Source organism: Clarias gariepinus, chromosome 2 (assembly GCF_024256425.1).
Source record: "Clarias gariepinus isolate MV-2021 ecotype Netherlands chromosome 2, CGAR_prim_01v2, whole genome shotgun sequence".
NCBI classification, from domain to species: Eukaryota; Metazoa; Chordata; class Actinopteri; order Siluriformes; family Clariidae; genus Clarias; species Clarias gariepinus.
In genome coordinates this window covers 48298937-48314951 of record NC_071101.1, presented here as the reverse complement: position 1 = coordinate 48314951, position 16015 = coordinate 48298937, and the positions used below count along the sequence as shown (strand labels likewise).

The window sequence follows — 16015 nt, the reverse complement described above, 5'->3', positions numbered from 1 at the left end:
ACCTACTGCATGTTAATTTACAGTATTATTGACATTTCTTATAGTGGTTCTACTTCATTCATTTATCTTCGAGAATAAAAATTTTTACTTTATGAAAATTTTAAATTAGTTTAACATATACAGTATTTAGACACCCAATATTATTATTATTATTAATCATATTATTAATAATAATAATAATAATAATAATAATAAATGTTTCATGAAAGAACATTGATTAATGCAGAGTCTGTTTGGAATATGTGCAGAGTTATAATTAATTTAATGCACCTCCTAAACCATGGGTAAAACAGAGCATAAATAAATGGATTAATAGTGGAATTAAGATAAAACATAATTACAACTTTCCAAAATGTTTCTAACTGTAATTCAATAACATTGATTAATAAACTATAAATAAAATATGGAAGTAAACACACCAAAAACACAGACACTAAAATGCCGAGGACTTTAGCTGCTTTTCTCTCAGATTTCATTGAGTGTGAAGTGATTTTCTGTACTTTAGATCGTCTGTGATCAGTATGCTCTCTGATAGCAGTGACATGTTTCTTAACTATTAAAAATACTTGAGTGTATAATATAATTATGACAGAAAGTGGAAATATAAAGGTAAATACAACATCAATTACAGTCCAGGCCTCATTGAGAAAGAGAAAACACTCTCCAGGACACAATACAGAACTTTTGAAGTTTCCATTAAAATATAAGACTGCTGTGGTATAGCCCAGCACTAGAAACCAGTTCAAAACAATTACAACACGAGTGATTCTCACAGAGACAATGTTCATGTAGAGAAAGGGGTTTGAGAGAGCAAAATACCGATCCACAGCGATCTGACCAATATTATAGCTTGATATTATGAGAATACCATTAATAAGCCAGTATATAAGGCAAAAAACTCTCCCAAAAATCCAGCATGACTCAATAGTCCAGATCAAAATTACCGGCATAAGAAAAATGCCAACAAGGAAATCCGACACAGCCAGAGAGAGCACAAGCATGTTAGTCGGTGTGTGAAGCTGCTTGAAGTGAAAAACAGAGATGATGATGAGCAGATTTCCACACACTGTTAGCAGAACCACAGCAGCTGAACACACATATAGTAAGATATAAACTGCAGGAGATACAGATCTCTCTGGACAGGAGAAATGGTCACAGTGTTTAGACTGATTAAACTCTGTCGGGTTCATGAGTACATTTCTCCAATGTCTACAAAATAAGAAATAAAACTAGCAGCTCTGGTGCTTTTATGTTTTAAAAATGAACCACGCCTCCCTAATTTGAGTGACAGCATGATAGATATGATGTGATGCCTTGTTGGAGCACAAGGCCTAAACTAAATATCAGCAGAAATACACTGAACCTATCTAGTGAATCTTAGACAAGGCTATAGTTAATATCATTTTACGATCACTAATATGAACTGTTCATTTGATATTATGTGAACATGATTTATTACAGCAACATAATTTGTTTATTCTTTCAAGCAAAATACATTTTCATTGTATGTTCTAACATGGGCAATGTGCAATTATGGATTATGACATAAAAAAAGATTGTCATATATATAAAATAAATATTGTTGACAAGTTGGACCCATAAGAAGAACACAACAAGTGATGGAAATTATGTGAGAAAAAGGAAGTGCAGTAACTGCCGTTAAAGTGTTAAACCCGATGTCACAGTGGAGGCTAACGAGGACGCATGTTAATGCTAGGCATCAGAGGCAGATATGTAAGGCCACTTTTAACTTACATTGAGTATGAAATCCCTTTAATGGTAATCTTTAGTACCAACATGTAGAAAGAGCAGCCGGGTTTGCTAGCACTAGCCAAAATGCATACAGAGCAGGGTCAACAAACAGGGTCAGAGCAGATTCAACAAAAACAGGATTTAAGATTTAAAAACAGGATTTTGTTTTGTTTATTAATCTAAAATCAAAACAAACAAACAAAAAAAAACTAGCAAACAAAAACAACAACAACATCATATTCTCTTAAACCTCATGTTGTATTTGTTTTTTTGCCTCACACTCAACGTTTTCGGTCAATTTTGACCGGATTATTTTATTTCCTAATATAGGTATTATTGTGGATTTGTAATTACTTAATGTTGTATCAGATCTTTTTATGAATTATCTTTAAGTCGCACATGCACCAAACGTCATGGTAAGCAAGTATTTCAGGAGTTTTGGACTTGTGTAGAAATTGTCCATGTACACATGGTACCCCGAGCCTAAAAATTTACAGGTTCTAAAAAGATGTCACTGCATCATATAATAAGCCATGGCCTGTGGGAATGTTGTTCTTTCTTGTGTACACAAAAAAGTCCATAGTGTACCCATTTGAAAAATCAGTAACCTGTGATGGAGGAGAACTTCACCATGGCCATGTTGTAACGATCTTTTTGTCTTTGTTTCCGTGCTGTGTTAAGAAACCGGGTGAGCAAAAAGGACAAACAAAAACAAGTAAATAAATTAAACGTGTATTGTACAAAAAACGAAATAAAGTGAACAAAAAAATGCACCACAACCAAACCAAGAAGTAAACAATATTTACAAAATATATACAATAATCAGGGTGTGTGTGTGTGCGTGAGAGAGTAGATAAATGTCCGAAGTCCGTGTTTATTGCTTGTGTGCTTAAGGAATATGGTTCGGTCTCACCGGGGATAATGAAATCTGGGAGGCCGATGATGGAGGGTGAGAAGTCTGGGAAATCTGTCTAGTCAAAGATAATCCTGTTAGCTGAAAAATCTTTGAAAGAAAGTGATCCACGTCAATCTCTCCTATCTCTCGTCCAAACAAATAACACCAGTGCTGGTCCACCATTACTACTCCCCCCCTCGCTCTTTCCCAGCTGTTCTCTTGAAGCCAGGTCAGGTGACCTTTTGCGTCACCTCTGACCTCCGGCGACCAGGAAATGTAGTCTTGCGAGCGGGAAGGCCAGCACCAAACCTCAGTCCATGGGGCAAACAACAGGATGGGTTCCTTTTTATAAAGGCACAACTGTTTTCCACAATCAGCTTATTTAGTAATGCCTATACATATATAAATAAAAAAGACCCTTATGTGGCTGCACTACAATGTAAACATGATTCCAATGTAGCAGTACATCTCAGTGATGTTGAAGTCTGTCCATTTATATTTGCGTCCCTTTGCAGTTGCTGTAGAAGCCTGAGCATTTGTGTTGTGTCACAGACTCTACACAGCACAGTTTGAATAGACTCATGGGAAAATGTGAGTCAGCAGACGGCAGTTGTGGTCCAGGTTCCTGTGTGGACGGGAATCGTAGAGTCTGTGGACCCATTTCGCCATCAGGCTGCATTTTCCATGACATTGTCTGCATCTTGTTTGCTTGTTTGCCTTTGCTTTTTATGGGGCAGATGGCTAATCTTTTTCATGTTCACAACTATTTAAAAAAAAGCAAGCAAAAAAAAAAAATCATGAGCATCCTAATAACACAATAAAATAAACTAATGTACATTAAGTACATTCAGTAAGCAGGTATTTGTAAATACAAGCTAAACAAAACATTTTCACCACAGCCAATATTCATATACATCTCTTAACTACTGTACATAAGGCTGTATTTTAGCCAACTGGAGCCTCCTTTTTGTGCTAAATAACATTACCGATAGCAGTGTCATAACCTAAACAAAACTTAGCCAAATATATATTAGCTACCATAATCTTAAGCTATCCAAAAGGAGGTGAAATACATTAAAACATTTACAAACACATGTAAGCTTCTTAAGGCATTAGCTTAGCCACAGGGAAATAACATGTTTGTGCTAAACTACATAATGCAGCATGTTAGTAGTGTTCTATACATGCTACCCTAAACTATTTAAGTGGCAATGAAAAACAATGGTTTACCTAAGCCGGCAAAAGCTAGCAGAAGTAAGGAAAATATATATGGATGTTAGTTTTATACTATGATATGCAGCATAAGGTGAAGATAGAGGTGGCAAAGGCTAAATAAAGAGAATATGAAGACTTGTATGCTAGGTTGGGCAGTAAGGAGGTAGAGGTGGATCTGTACCGGTTGGCAAGGCAGAGAAATAGAGATGGTAAGGATGTGCAACAGGTTAAAGTGGTAGGTATGGAAATGTACTGACAGGTGGCAGAAGGGTCATTGGAAGATGGAAGGAGTACTTTGAAGGGTTGATGAATGAGGAAAATGAAAGAGAAAGAGACATGACTGTTGCGGAGCAGAAAGTAAAAAAAAGTTGTAAGAGTGAGTTGAGGAGGTTGCTAAAGAGGATGAAGAGTGGAAAGGCAGTTAGTCCTGATGACATACCTGTGTCCACTACCTGTGGAGGTAGTAGCAGTAGAGTTTTTGAGTAGTCTGTTTATTTGTAAGTGTAATTCTGTTTCCTCAACATCGCCTTTAGAACTATTAATATTAAGTGATTCACAATGACTAAATAATGTATGTGAAAATGCAATGCATTGACAGAATGGACAGAGGAGTTCAAATCTTGCCTATTAACGCTCATGCACACTAGCTTGTGTTGAACATTTTGTATCCTGCCAAAAGACTTTTAACAATATTATTGGGAGTATATGTCCTATTATCATGAATAAGTCTAAATGGGAGGCCGCACGGTGGTGTATCCCAAGAAGGGGATAGCTTGTATTTTAATTCACAAGCCTGATTAAATTTCACCCCTTACTCATTAGGAACTAAATGTAAATTTCTACAAAGCTGCTTTGTGACAATGGCCATTGTTAAAGGTCAAATTGTATCAGTACTACAAATGACCAGTTCAGGACAGCCCCATAATTCAAGAATAGCGCTTTTAACTTCAAGTGATGAGTTAGATGTAGTAAAATATGTGGGTGAGCCTGGTGTTTTCATCTGCTTTTCATATAAAGAGTACATGCTGTGTGGGCCAATCTCTGTTAAAACTCATTTTATCATACTTCACACTGTAACACGGTTCTTTTGCTTTCCACTCTTAGCGAGGGTCTTTTTTTAATTTTGTACTCAAGCTTCGCTCAAGTCTCTGGTTGTGTTCTCTCTTAGGGCCTGTAATCTGTCGCCATTTACTGTCTTCTTTGTTCAGTACAACACACAAAGATTCACTGCAGGTGTGGGTAGCTTTCTACTCACCTGCCCCTTTCCATACACAAACACAAGTTGACACAGTTTTTTTTTTTTACTCTTCTTTTAAGTTTTTTTTGGTGAATCTTAATTTACAATAGAAATTGAATGTTAAGCAAAAACAACAAAAGATAATGTTTTATATTCATTGTATAGCAGCATGAAAAGACACAACAAGGTCATGTTTGTTGACTGCAAGAATGCCCAAGAGCCCAGTTATCATTTCTCACATTTAATGATGAAGAATCTCTCACAGGTATCCAACTAATCAAAGGTGTTAAAGACAAAACAACTTAATGAATCCAAACTCTTGTCTATTTCTGGTCCTTTAAAAACATGAGACTGAATCCATGTGCAATAATATTGCATCTTGTTTCCCTAATGATCACTTTGGCTTATTGTTGCATTTGAGTCAGATTGTTGACTCATGGCGTATTAGTTATCTTTCTTACTTTCTATTTTAAAATGTGCATGAACCTTTATGCTAATATTTTTTTTTCCTGGTTGTTAGAGTGCACAGTGCACTTTCTTTTAATAACCACAAGAGGACAGAACGGTCAAATTTACAGATACAGATAAAACAAAATACACACATACAGTACACACGTTGAGGTACATGATACTTTTCATTTAGATATTACCTTGAACATAGGGGAAATAACACACTTGATTAAGAAAGAGTTATACAAAACACACACACACACACACACACACACACACACACACAATATAACAAAGTATGATAACATACATGTCTATTTATAAGATAGCTGTTTTCAAAAGCCATGTATAAAATAAAAAATTAAAAATTAAATATAAAATCAGAAATTGATATCATATTGTTGGTGAGTCTTGTGGTGACACGTCTTTTAAAGAATCTTGTGTCTTTTTTTTTTCTATGTATATATTAATGCTTTAACATACCAAGACATTTTGGACAATTTCATACTCACGTCTGCAAACTGTGGAAACAGTTTGCAGACGACCCCTTGCTGTTCAACATGACTTCCCATTAGTGCACAAAGCAAGGTCCATAAAGACATGGATGAGTGAGTTTGGTGTGGAAGATCTTAATTGACCTGCAGTCTTGACCTCAACCTGATAGAACACCTTTGAGATGAGACTATGAGCCAGGCTTTCTCGTCCAACATCAGTGTCTGATATCACAAATGCACTTCAGGAAGAAGGCTCTAATTGTTGGTGAATTGCAGTGTATCAAAGTTAGGCTGACATTTCAATTAACACTATAAACACTTTTTTTTCCGCCTCATACTAAGTTGATGTCCTCTAACCAAGGTGGGATTTTAAACATAATATATATATATATATATATATATATATATATATATATATATATATAAAAATTTAAAACAAACCAAAATGGTTTGTACAGCAGCCACATAAAAGTTTTATATTTATTATTTTTTATATTTATTTATTATTATTATTTTTTTCAGTTTGCTGTTTTGCTTTGAGGAATTTTGGCACTTTTATAAAATATAAAATTTTAATATTTTATAAAATACAAAAGAAAACTATTGTGTATAGAGTGATTAAAAACAATGCAATTTATGTTATCATAAGGAAAATCTCATTCCAGATCCCAACTATAAAGTGGGGAGAGGTGCATTTCCTTTTCTTTGAATGTATAGGTGAGAACATCTGAATCACACCTGGGGAAAGTAAATTATTTGCATTTGAATGTTGTCTGACATTGTAAAGCACACACAGTAACACTAAAAGAACAACAACAACAACCTGGGATAAATAGGAATAAGAGGCCCTGACTCTTCTTTGTCTTTCGGCTGTTCCCTTTCAGGGGTCGCCACAGCGAATCATCTGCCTCCATCTAACCCTATCCTCTGCATCCTCTTCTCTCACACCAACTAACTTCATGTCCTCTCTCACTGTATCCATAAATCTCCTCTTTGGTCTTCCTCTAGACCTCCTGCCTGGCAGTTCCAACCTCAGCATCCTTCTACCGATATATTCACCATCTCTCCTCTGAACATGTCCAAACCACCTCAATCTGGCCTCTCTGACTTTATCTCCAAAGCATCTAACGTGGGTTGTCCCTCTGATAAACTCATTCTTAATCCTATCCATCCTTGTCACTCCCAAAGAGAACCTCAACATCTTTAGCTCTCCTACCTCCAACTCTGCCTCCTGTCTTTTCTTCAGTGCCACTGTCTCTAAGCCGTAGAGCATCGCTGGTCTCACCACTGTCCTGTACACCTTTCCTTTCATTCTCGCTGATACTCTTTTATCGCACAACACACCTGACACTTTTCTCCACCCATTCCAACCTGCCTGTACCCGCCTCTTCACCTCCTTTCCACACTCTCCGTTGCTCTGGACCGTTGACCCCAAGTACTTAAAATCCTGCACCTTCTTTACCTCTGCTCCCTGTAGCCTCACCGATCCTCCTGGGTCCCTCTCATTTACACACATGTATTCCGTCTTGCTGCGGCTAACCTTCATTCCTCTGCTTTCCAGAGCATACCTCCACCTCTCCAAATTTTCCTCCACCTGTTCCCTGCTCTCGCTACAAAGCACAATGTCATCTGCAAACATCATAGTCCATGGGGACTCCTGTCTTACCTCATCTGTCAACCTGTCCATTACCAGAGCAAACAAAAAGGGGCTTAGAGCCGATCCTTGATGCAGACCCACCTCCACCTTGAACTCTTCTGTCACACCTACAGCACATCTTACCACTGTCTTACAGCTCTCATACATGTCCTGCACCACTCTAACATACTTTTCTGCCACTCCAGACTTCCTCATACAATACCACAGCTCCTCTCTTAGCACCCTGTCATACGCTTTCTCTAAATCTAAAAAGACACAATGCAACTCCCTGTTACCTTCTCTGTACTTCTCCGCCAGCATCCTCAAAGCAAATACTGCATCTAATGTACTCTTTCTAGGCATAAAACCATATTGCTGCTCACAAATGCTCACCTCTGCCCTTAACCTAGCTTCCACTACTCTTTCCCACAGCTTCATTGTCTGGCTCATTAGCTTTATACCTCTATAATTGCCACAGCTTTGCACATCTCCCTTGTTCTTAAAAATTGGCACCAATACACTTCTCCTCCATTCCTCTGGAATCCTCTCACTCTCCAAGATCTTGTTAAAAAAACTTGTCAAAAACTCTACTGCCACCTCTCCTAAGCACTTCCATACCTCCACAGGTATGTCATCAGGACCAACAGCCTTTCCACTCTTCATCCTCTTCAACGCCCTTCTCACCTCACTTCTACCAATATTTGCTACTTCCTGTTCCACAACAGTCACCTCTTCTACTCTTTGTTCTCTTTCGTTTTCCTCATTCATCAACTCCTTAAAGTACTCCTTCCATCTTCCCATCACCCTCCTGGCATCTGTCAGTACATTTCCATCTCTATCTTTAATCACTCTAACCTGCTGCACATCCTTCCCATCTCTATCTCTCTGCCTTGCCAACCTGTACAGATCCCCCTCTCCCTCCTTACTGTCTAGCCTAGCATACAAGTCCTCATATGCTCTTTGTTTGGCCTTTGCCACCTCTACCTTCACCTTACTTTGCATCTCCCTGTACTCCTGTCTACTCTCTTCAGTCTTCTCAATGTCCCACTTCTTCTTAGCTAGCCTCTTTCCCTGTATACACTCCTGGACTTCCTCATTCCACCACCAAGTCTCCTTGTCCACTTTCCCCTTACCTGATGATACACCAAGTACCCTCCTACCTGTCTCCCTGATCACATTGGCTGTAGTTGTCCAGTCAACTGAAAGCACCTCCTGACCACCTATAGCCTGTCTCAACTCCTCCCTAAAGACTTCACAACATTCTTCCTTTCTCAGCTTCCACCACTTTGTCCTCTGCTCTGCCTTTGTCCTCTTCGCCTTCCTTACCACCAGGGTTATTTTACACACCACCATTCTGTGTTGTCTGGCTACACTCTCCCCTACCAACACTTTGCAGTCACTGATCTCTTTCAGGTTACAACGTCGACACAAGATGTAGTTGACCTGAGTGCTTCTGCCTCCACTCTTATATGTCACCCTATGTTCCTGCCTCTTCTGGAAGAAAGTATTTACTACTGCCATTTCCATCCTCTTTGCAAAATCCACCACCATCTGTCCTTCTACATTCCTGTCCTGAAGACCAAACCTTCCCATCACATTTTCATCACCTCTGTTCCCTTCCCCAACATGTCTATTGAAGTCTGCACCAATCACCACTCTCTCCCCTCTGGGGATGCTCTGCATCACTTCATCTAACTCACTCCAGAATTTCTCCTTCTCTTTTAACTTACATCCTACCTGTGGGGCATAACCACTAACAACATTGAACATTATCCCTTCAATTTCCAGCTTCAGACTCATCACCCTATCTGACACTCTCTTCACCTCTAGAACATTCCTTACAAACTCATCTTTTAGAATAACTCCTACTCCATTTCTTTTCCTATCCACACCATGGTAAAACAATTTGAAACCTGATCCTATGCTTCTAGCCTTGCTACCTTTCCACCTGGTCTCCTGGACACACAGTATATCCACCTTTCTTCTCTGCATCATATCAACTAACTCTCTTCCCTTCCCTGTCATGGTCCCAACATTCAAAGTCCCTACTATCACTCCTAAACTCTTGCCTTTCCTCTTTTCTCTCTGCTTACGAACACGCCTTCCTCCTTCCCCTTCTTCTTCTATAGGCCCTGACTATACTGCATAAATATTATTTAGTACAACAAAATTCCTCTGTGCATTGGAAAACTTTATGTGTGTGGTTGAGTGCTGATTGGACTATGTAGGGAATTAAAGAGGAGAAAGTAAACAACAATAGCCCACGTTTAGAAAACCATTTTTATTTAGACTATAAAAACCTTCACTTTTAAGTTAGAAGTTTTCAATACAAATCTTATAATGCCCACATGACATCAAATAATCCCCTTGTTAACTAGCTAGCTAGTAAGTTTTTGTTAATTTATGTTGTTAATTTATGTTGTCAGGTCAATCTGTCTTGTCTCCACTAGCCAGATAACTAGGTCTCTTAGTTAGCTAGTTTAGTTTTTTTAGTCTATAAATTTATGTTGCATGTAGCACTTTGGTCGTAGAGGAACGTTGTTTCGTTTCACTGTGTACTACCTGTATATAGTTGAATTGACAATAAAGCCTGCTTGAACTTAATATTTTAACTATTTATTTTAGCAATTTAAACCATTAAACTATTTATTTTATTATTTTTAGCTATTACTGTTTAATTTACTTCAAAATATTAATAAACAATAACAATAAAACTTTTTTCAAATATTGTTAATTACATTTGGGCTGAAAAAACTGTTGCCTAATAAAATGTAACAGATAAGGACTCTTGTCCATCAATCTGATACAGTATACAGTACGCTGGAGAAACTCCCAGGTGGGAATACGCTGCTTTGTGTAGGTCAAGACAAGAAAACCTTTAAATCAAACATCAACAGCCTCCACCGAAGAGTCTGGAACACAGAGTACAGAATGCGTCAAATCTCCGAAATTGTTGGGGCATTTTTTCTAAATAGATGCTATGTTCAATAACTGATGGAGGTTTTGAGCTGTATTCACATGCATTCTTGCCTAAACAACTCTTAAAACTACATTTGTGACACAATAACAGTAATATTTCGAACATTTTGCAGGCTGCCATTTGGAGAATAATGCATAATCCAGTTCTGTCAAAATAATAATAATATTATAAATTTAATAAAAATTTAAATATGAGCAACCCAACAATGTTTTTAAAGTACCGGAAATAACCCAAAGATTAAATACCAATAAACAGATACAGAGATACACTATATAACAGTTTATACTATGTACGTATAAAATTGTCAGCTAGTGAACTTGATCTAAAACAGCATTGAACCTATGTTTTTTTTTTTTTTTTTAATCATTATTGTACAGTACATATCAATAGGTCTGGTTCAGATTTTTCATGTAAAAATGTCACATTGTGCCACCTGGCGGTCATTTCACAAATGACTTTGAAATGCAACTGATTTATTTTGGTCGTTGTCGTTTTGCCGCGGCGGTGAGTACAGTGGTAATAGCCATTCCGATTGGGTACCTACTCTGTTGCTTAAAACTTGTCTCGGACACATTTCTTCTTCTTTTAATCCTAACAATGTGTTATTGACAATACACATCATGTAAGAAAGGAAACAGGATGAGGCTTTTCCAAAAAAATAACCTTTATGACGTTGTGTTATGTGGCTCAACATAATGTAGTTATATTTCCAATAACAGGACATCATGTAGTGTTCGGGATCTCATTAAGAGCACTAATATTAAAAGTGAAATTATAAATTGTGATTTTTATTTGTAGTAAAAATTCAAAATACAGGTTTCTGCAGTAATGTGTCAGAGTATTTGGGAAATCACAAGCCAAAAAAATTTTACCATAAAAAATCATGTTATAACAAAACCAAAGTAAAATACAGTGAATTAATAAGAGTTTAATAATTTATTTAGTAAAAAATACAGTAAAACCTTGGATTGCAAGTAACACAGTTTGCGAGTGTTCTGCAAGACAAGCAAAGATTTTTTAAAAATTTTGACTTGGAAAATGAACAAATCTTGATTTACGAGTACCAAGTATCATGTATCACACATGCGCTTCTTGTTTTGACGCCGAGCGTCACGTAATCACAACCAAGCCAACGGTTTTTCTCTCTCTTATGCTGCGGAATTGTGGGTAACCGTCTCTTCTGATGGGTCTTAGTGCTAATCTCTTACTGGTATAATCAACATCCGTGCATGCATGTACAGTTTACTATAACACTGTGACCATGTGTGTGTGTAAAACATCTTTTATTTTGTGTTCGTATGCTTGTGTGTACAGTGCGCGTGTAAAGCAAAAGCAAGTCAATTAGAAGGTCAAAAATCCATTTTCTCCCTCAGCTTGTCGTTATGTGTGTGGGCGCACTTAGTTTGACACCGTGCCGGTTCTCTCTCTCACACACACACACATACACACACACACACACATACACACACACACACACACACTAAAAGCGAGAGAGAGAGAGAGAGTGAGAGAAACAGCATGCTGTCGAGTTACGCGCACACACATGTAACGACAGACCTAAACACACACACACACACACACACACACACAGCGCATAAACGGTAACACTTATCTGTCTGAATTTATTTTTACTTTTTTTTTAAGGTAAAGTTCAGGTTAATTTGTGTAATTTTTACTTTATATTTTGTGTTAATTACTTGTATGTATTTATTTTTTGGGGCTGTGGAACGAATAAATTTGAATTGCCATTATTTCTTTTGGGAAAATTCAATTTGGTTTACGAGTGTTTTGGAATATGAGCCCGCTTCTGGAACGAATTATGCTTTTAATCCAAGATTCCACTGTAATGGTGTTAATATTTCAAGTTCAACTAAATTACTGCAGTAATTACACTGGGAATTGGATCTCCTTTTAAACCTCTTCTAAGACTTTTGAACTTCACTACGTAGTTTATTTCTTCCACCACTACTTGGTAAGAATTTATAGTTTTAATTAGTCATCACCTAAATAAAGGAATGCTTAAAGCTTATATATGATCACATGTGCTATTTTTAATGTAACACATCTTAAATGGCTTCATTTCCACACAGCAGTGTTAAAGGCAACTTAAACAAATGAAATGAAGATTTCAGGAAAAGTCAATTACAGAAAATAGATTTTTTAAAGATCATATTTAAGACAGGAATGATTTCAGACATTAAATATCTGATCTATACAGTAAAAACTATCATATTTTAACCTGATTTTTTAAATTACAGATAGGAAAATTATGTTTGATATTTACTGGTTATATTTGCTCCTTCATTTTCACCATGTTAATTATTGACCTGTGTTTGTGAAGATAAGTTGTGCAATAGTGAGAAAGATGACTGAGCAACAATGTGGTAATGTGCAGGAATTTTAAACAAAACACCACACACTTTATTCTACTGTAGATTGCACAATCTCACAGTAGAGCCAGTGCCACAGTAAAACCCAAACCCAGCGTACAGAGGTTGAGTGAATGTGGTGTGGACTCTGTGGAGGAGCTTCATCGTGTTAGAGACGCTGTAGAAGGATAGAGTTCCTGCACTGTGATCCACATACACTCCTATTCTGGAGGGTGATGGAGCTCTGAGATCAGTCTTAATGTTGTTGTGATAGAAAGAGAGAGAAGAAGAAGAAGAAGAAGAAAAAGAAGAAGAACACCACAGTGCCCAGGACTGATCATTGAATCCAAACACACACTCATTACACCGCCCTTTCCTGCTGATGTCACTATATGAAACTGATATGGACACACTATAACCATTCCACTCCACCTCCCAGTAACAGCGTCCACACACACTCTCTGTACACAACACCTGAAAGTAGGAATCAAATCTCTCTGGATGATCAGAGTACTGTTCCTCTCTTCCACTAACTGTCATCACTCTGTTCTTCTCAGACAGAATGAGTTTACGATGTGTCGTGTTGGGATCCAGAGTCAGATAACAGAAATCTAAAATAAAAGAGAAAAACAAACTGAACAATGTGAACATGTTGGAATGTTCACGTTTCAGAATACTGTATATTCATGTGAAGAGTGAGACAGCTGTGTGCACTGATATCTGAATGTCTCAAAAGTGTCTCAACATTAGATAGATAAGAAGTGAACAGGTGGTTAGTTAGTTAGTTAAAAATGTAATCCTTAGAAATGTGTGTGTGTGGGGGGATGTACATTTTAGAAACTCTTCTCTGTTCTGTGGCTCTGGTAGTGAAAAAATCTGAACTGCTGCAGCTGTGGAAAGAAAAGGGAAATGAAGACAAAAAGCATCATCAGGTTGTAAAACATGAAAACAGTTAAATGTTATATAGTCAGTTTATTCATTTTAAATGAGTATTTTAGTTGCAGGAAGGTCAGCAGGAGCATTGCTAAGAAATAAGACTTCACAGAGCGAGTAAAGACGTCCATCATTGTGTTTCTCCAGCAGGAACAGCTCCTCTTACCATGTGGAGGGATTTTGTTGAATTCCTCCTCACAGAATTCCTCGAGTCTCTTCTTCAGATCTGAGAGAGAATTCCTCACTCCATCAAATGAGAGATGTTGATGGACACTGATGCTGGATGAATCTGGTTTGATTTTTGAGGGAAACTGATGTACAGAATCTAAAGACTACAAAAATAAAATGTTATACTGTACACACTTGTTACATTAGGGGATATTCACTGTTTCTTTAACTGTCATGATTCACGAACTATCTGCCACTTTTTCCTAAACTGTCACTTTCCCCACTTGCTCATGTTTTCCCTATCCAATCATGTGTCCTTTCACACTGGTCTTGCATTTCATGCTGATTACTCCAGCACTTAAGCCACACTCTGCGCAAATAGAGTATGCCCACAACTCTCAAGTCTTGTCATTTACCGGTCTGTCCCCCTTCCAGTGCTGTCTAGATTATCAGCCACTCTTGTTCCCTTCCAAAGAGGGGGTCAACATTCCGTCTGCCCCAGCTTTCATCTCAGGCTCCTGAATACAGGGTGGGACAGAGAGTCATGTTTGCTACCAGTAACACTGCCCTGAAGACCACCTCCCGCAAACTCTCTTTCTGTTACATCTGCCCTTTCACCATCACCAAAATTGTTAATCCCTGCTCAGTGAAGCTCCTGCTCGCCTCAACCATGCAGCAAATCAACCCAACGTTTCCCACCTATGCTGTCTCACCTCATGCTCATTCCGCTTTTTGACCATGCTCTCATCTAACATTGCAGTCACTCATCTTCATTTGGATTCCTCTCCTTCTGCATCACTCCATGACATTAGAAAGATATTCCTAGAGATTGTATAAGAATAACATCTGTGTCTGTAGATCAGACAGTGAGTGTTACCTGGAGGAACTGGATGTGATCGTGTGTGTGTGAAAGCTGTTCCAGCTCAGTGAGTCTCCTCTGAAGATCAGCAATCTCCTGCTCCAGTTGTTCCAGAAGTCGTTCAGCTCGACTTAGTTCAGCCTTCTCCTGAGCTCTGATCAGCTCCGTCACCTCTAAGCGCTTTTTCTTCATGGAGCTGATCAGCTCAGTAAAGATCCTCTTACTGTCCTTCACTGCTGTCTGTGCACTCAGCTGTTAGGACACACACACACACACACACAGGATTTAATGCTCATCTATCATTCCCTCTCTTACTGCGACTCTAAATGACTCCATGTTGTCCATGTTGTGTGTGTTTCTAGGAGCAGCTCTGTCTCTGCTCACTGCTCACCTTTATAGTGTTCACAGCCTGTTTCAGCTCCTGCACCTTCTTCTGCTTCTCCTGGATTCTCTGCTGGGATTTCATCTGCTTCTCCTTTAACTCACTCTGAGAACGGATACATTACATTCAGATTTCTATAAAGTATGAGCTACCTGGTTATAAATGTAAAACAGAAATATATTCATGTTTCTCAGAGCTGTAAATGCTGTGTGTGTTTCTATCTGGTGTCTGTATCTTGTAGTCTTAACTTACATTGAGCAACAAGTCCAAATATGAAAAAAAATAGTGATCTTTTAAATACAGTATACTATTATAGTGCTGTTACAATGGTTTTATTCAATGTTTTTCACACAATGTAAACATTGACCAGATTACACTTAACATTAATTGATGACTAAGTTGTTTTTTACCAAACGTTTAAGAAGCTTTTATTATAGTCTTCTTAAAATGAAATAGTAGGACATAAAACGATTATTTAAGTATTTTTTTCTCACCTGTTTCTCAGCTCTTTCTGCTGAGGTTGTGACGGTGTCGTGTCCTTTGTGATTATCCATCATACACAAATAACAGATACAGGTTTGATCAGTACGGCAGTAGATCTTCAGCACTTCATTATGTTCAGAGCAGATCTTCTCTTGCAGTTTT

The 16015-nt window shown here is 37.9% G+C and overlaps 2 protein-coding genes across 2 annotated transcripts; both read right to left on the bottom strand.

The window, feature by feature from the left end:
- Positions 1-200: 200 nt before the first annotated feature.
- Positions 201-1190, bottom strand: LOC128509105 (trace amine-associated receptor 13c-like). Its single transcript, XM_053480679.1, has one exon. It carries the CDS (start codon positions 1188-1190, stop codon positions 201-203), a length of 990 nt encoding a protein of 329 aa, XP_053336654.1.
- Positions 1191-12230: 11040 nt separating this feature from the next.
- LOC128541289 (tripartite motif-containing protein 16-like) lies at positions 12231-15924 on the bottom strand. Its single transcript, XM_053511639.1, has 6 exons — positions 15865-15924; positions 15380-15475; positions 15007-15240; positions 14128-14293; positions 13859-13918; positions 12231-13639 (listed from the first exon to the last, which is right to left on the bottom strand). Exons 1-6 carry the CDS (start codon positions 15922-15924, stop codon positions 13086-13088), a joined length of 1170 nt encoding a protein of 389 aa, XP_053367614.1. The 3' UTR covers positions 12231-13085.
- Between the last annotated feature and the right edge of the window lie 91 nt (positions 15925-16015).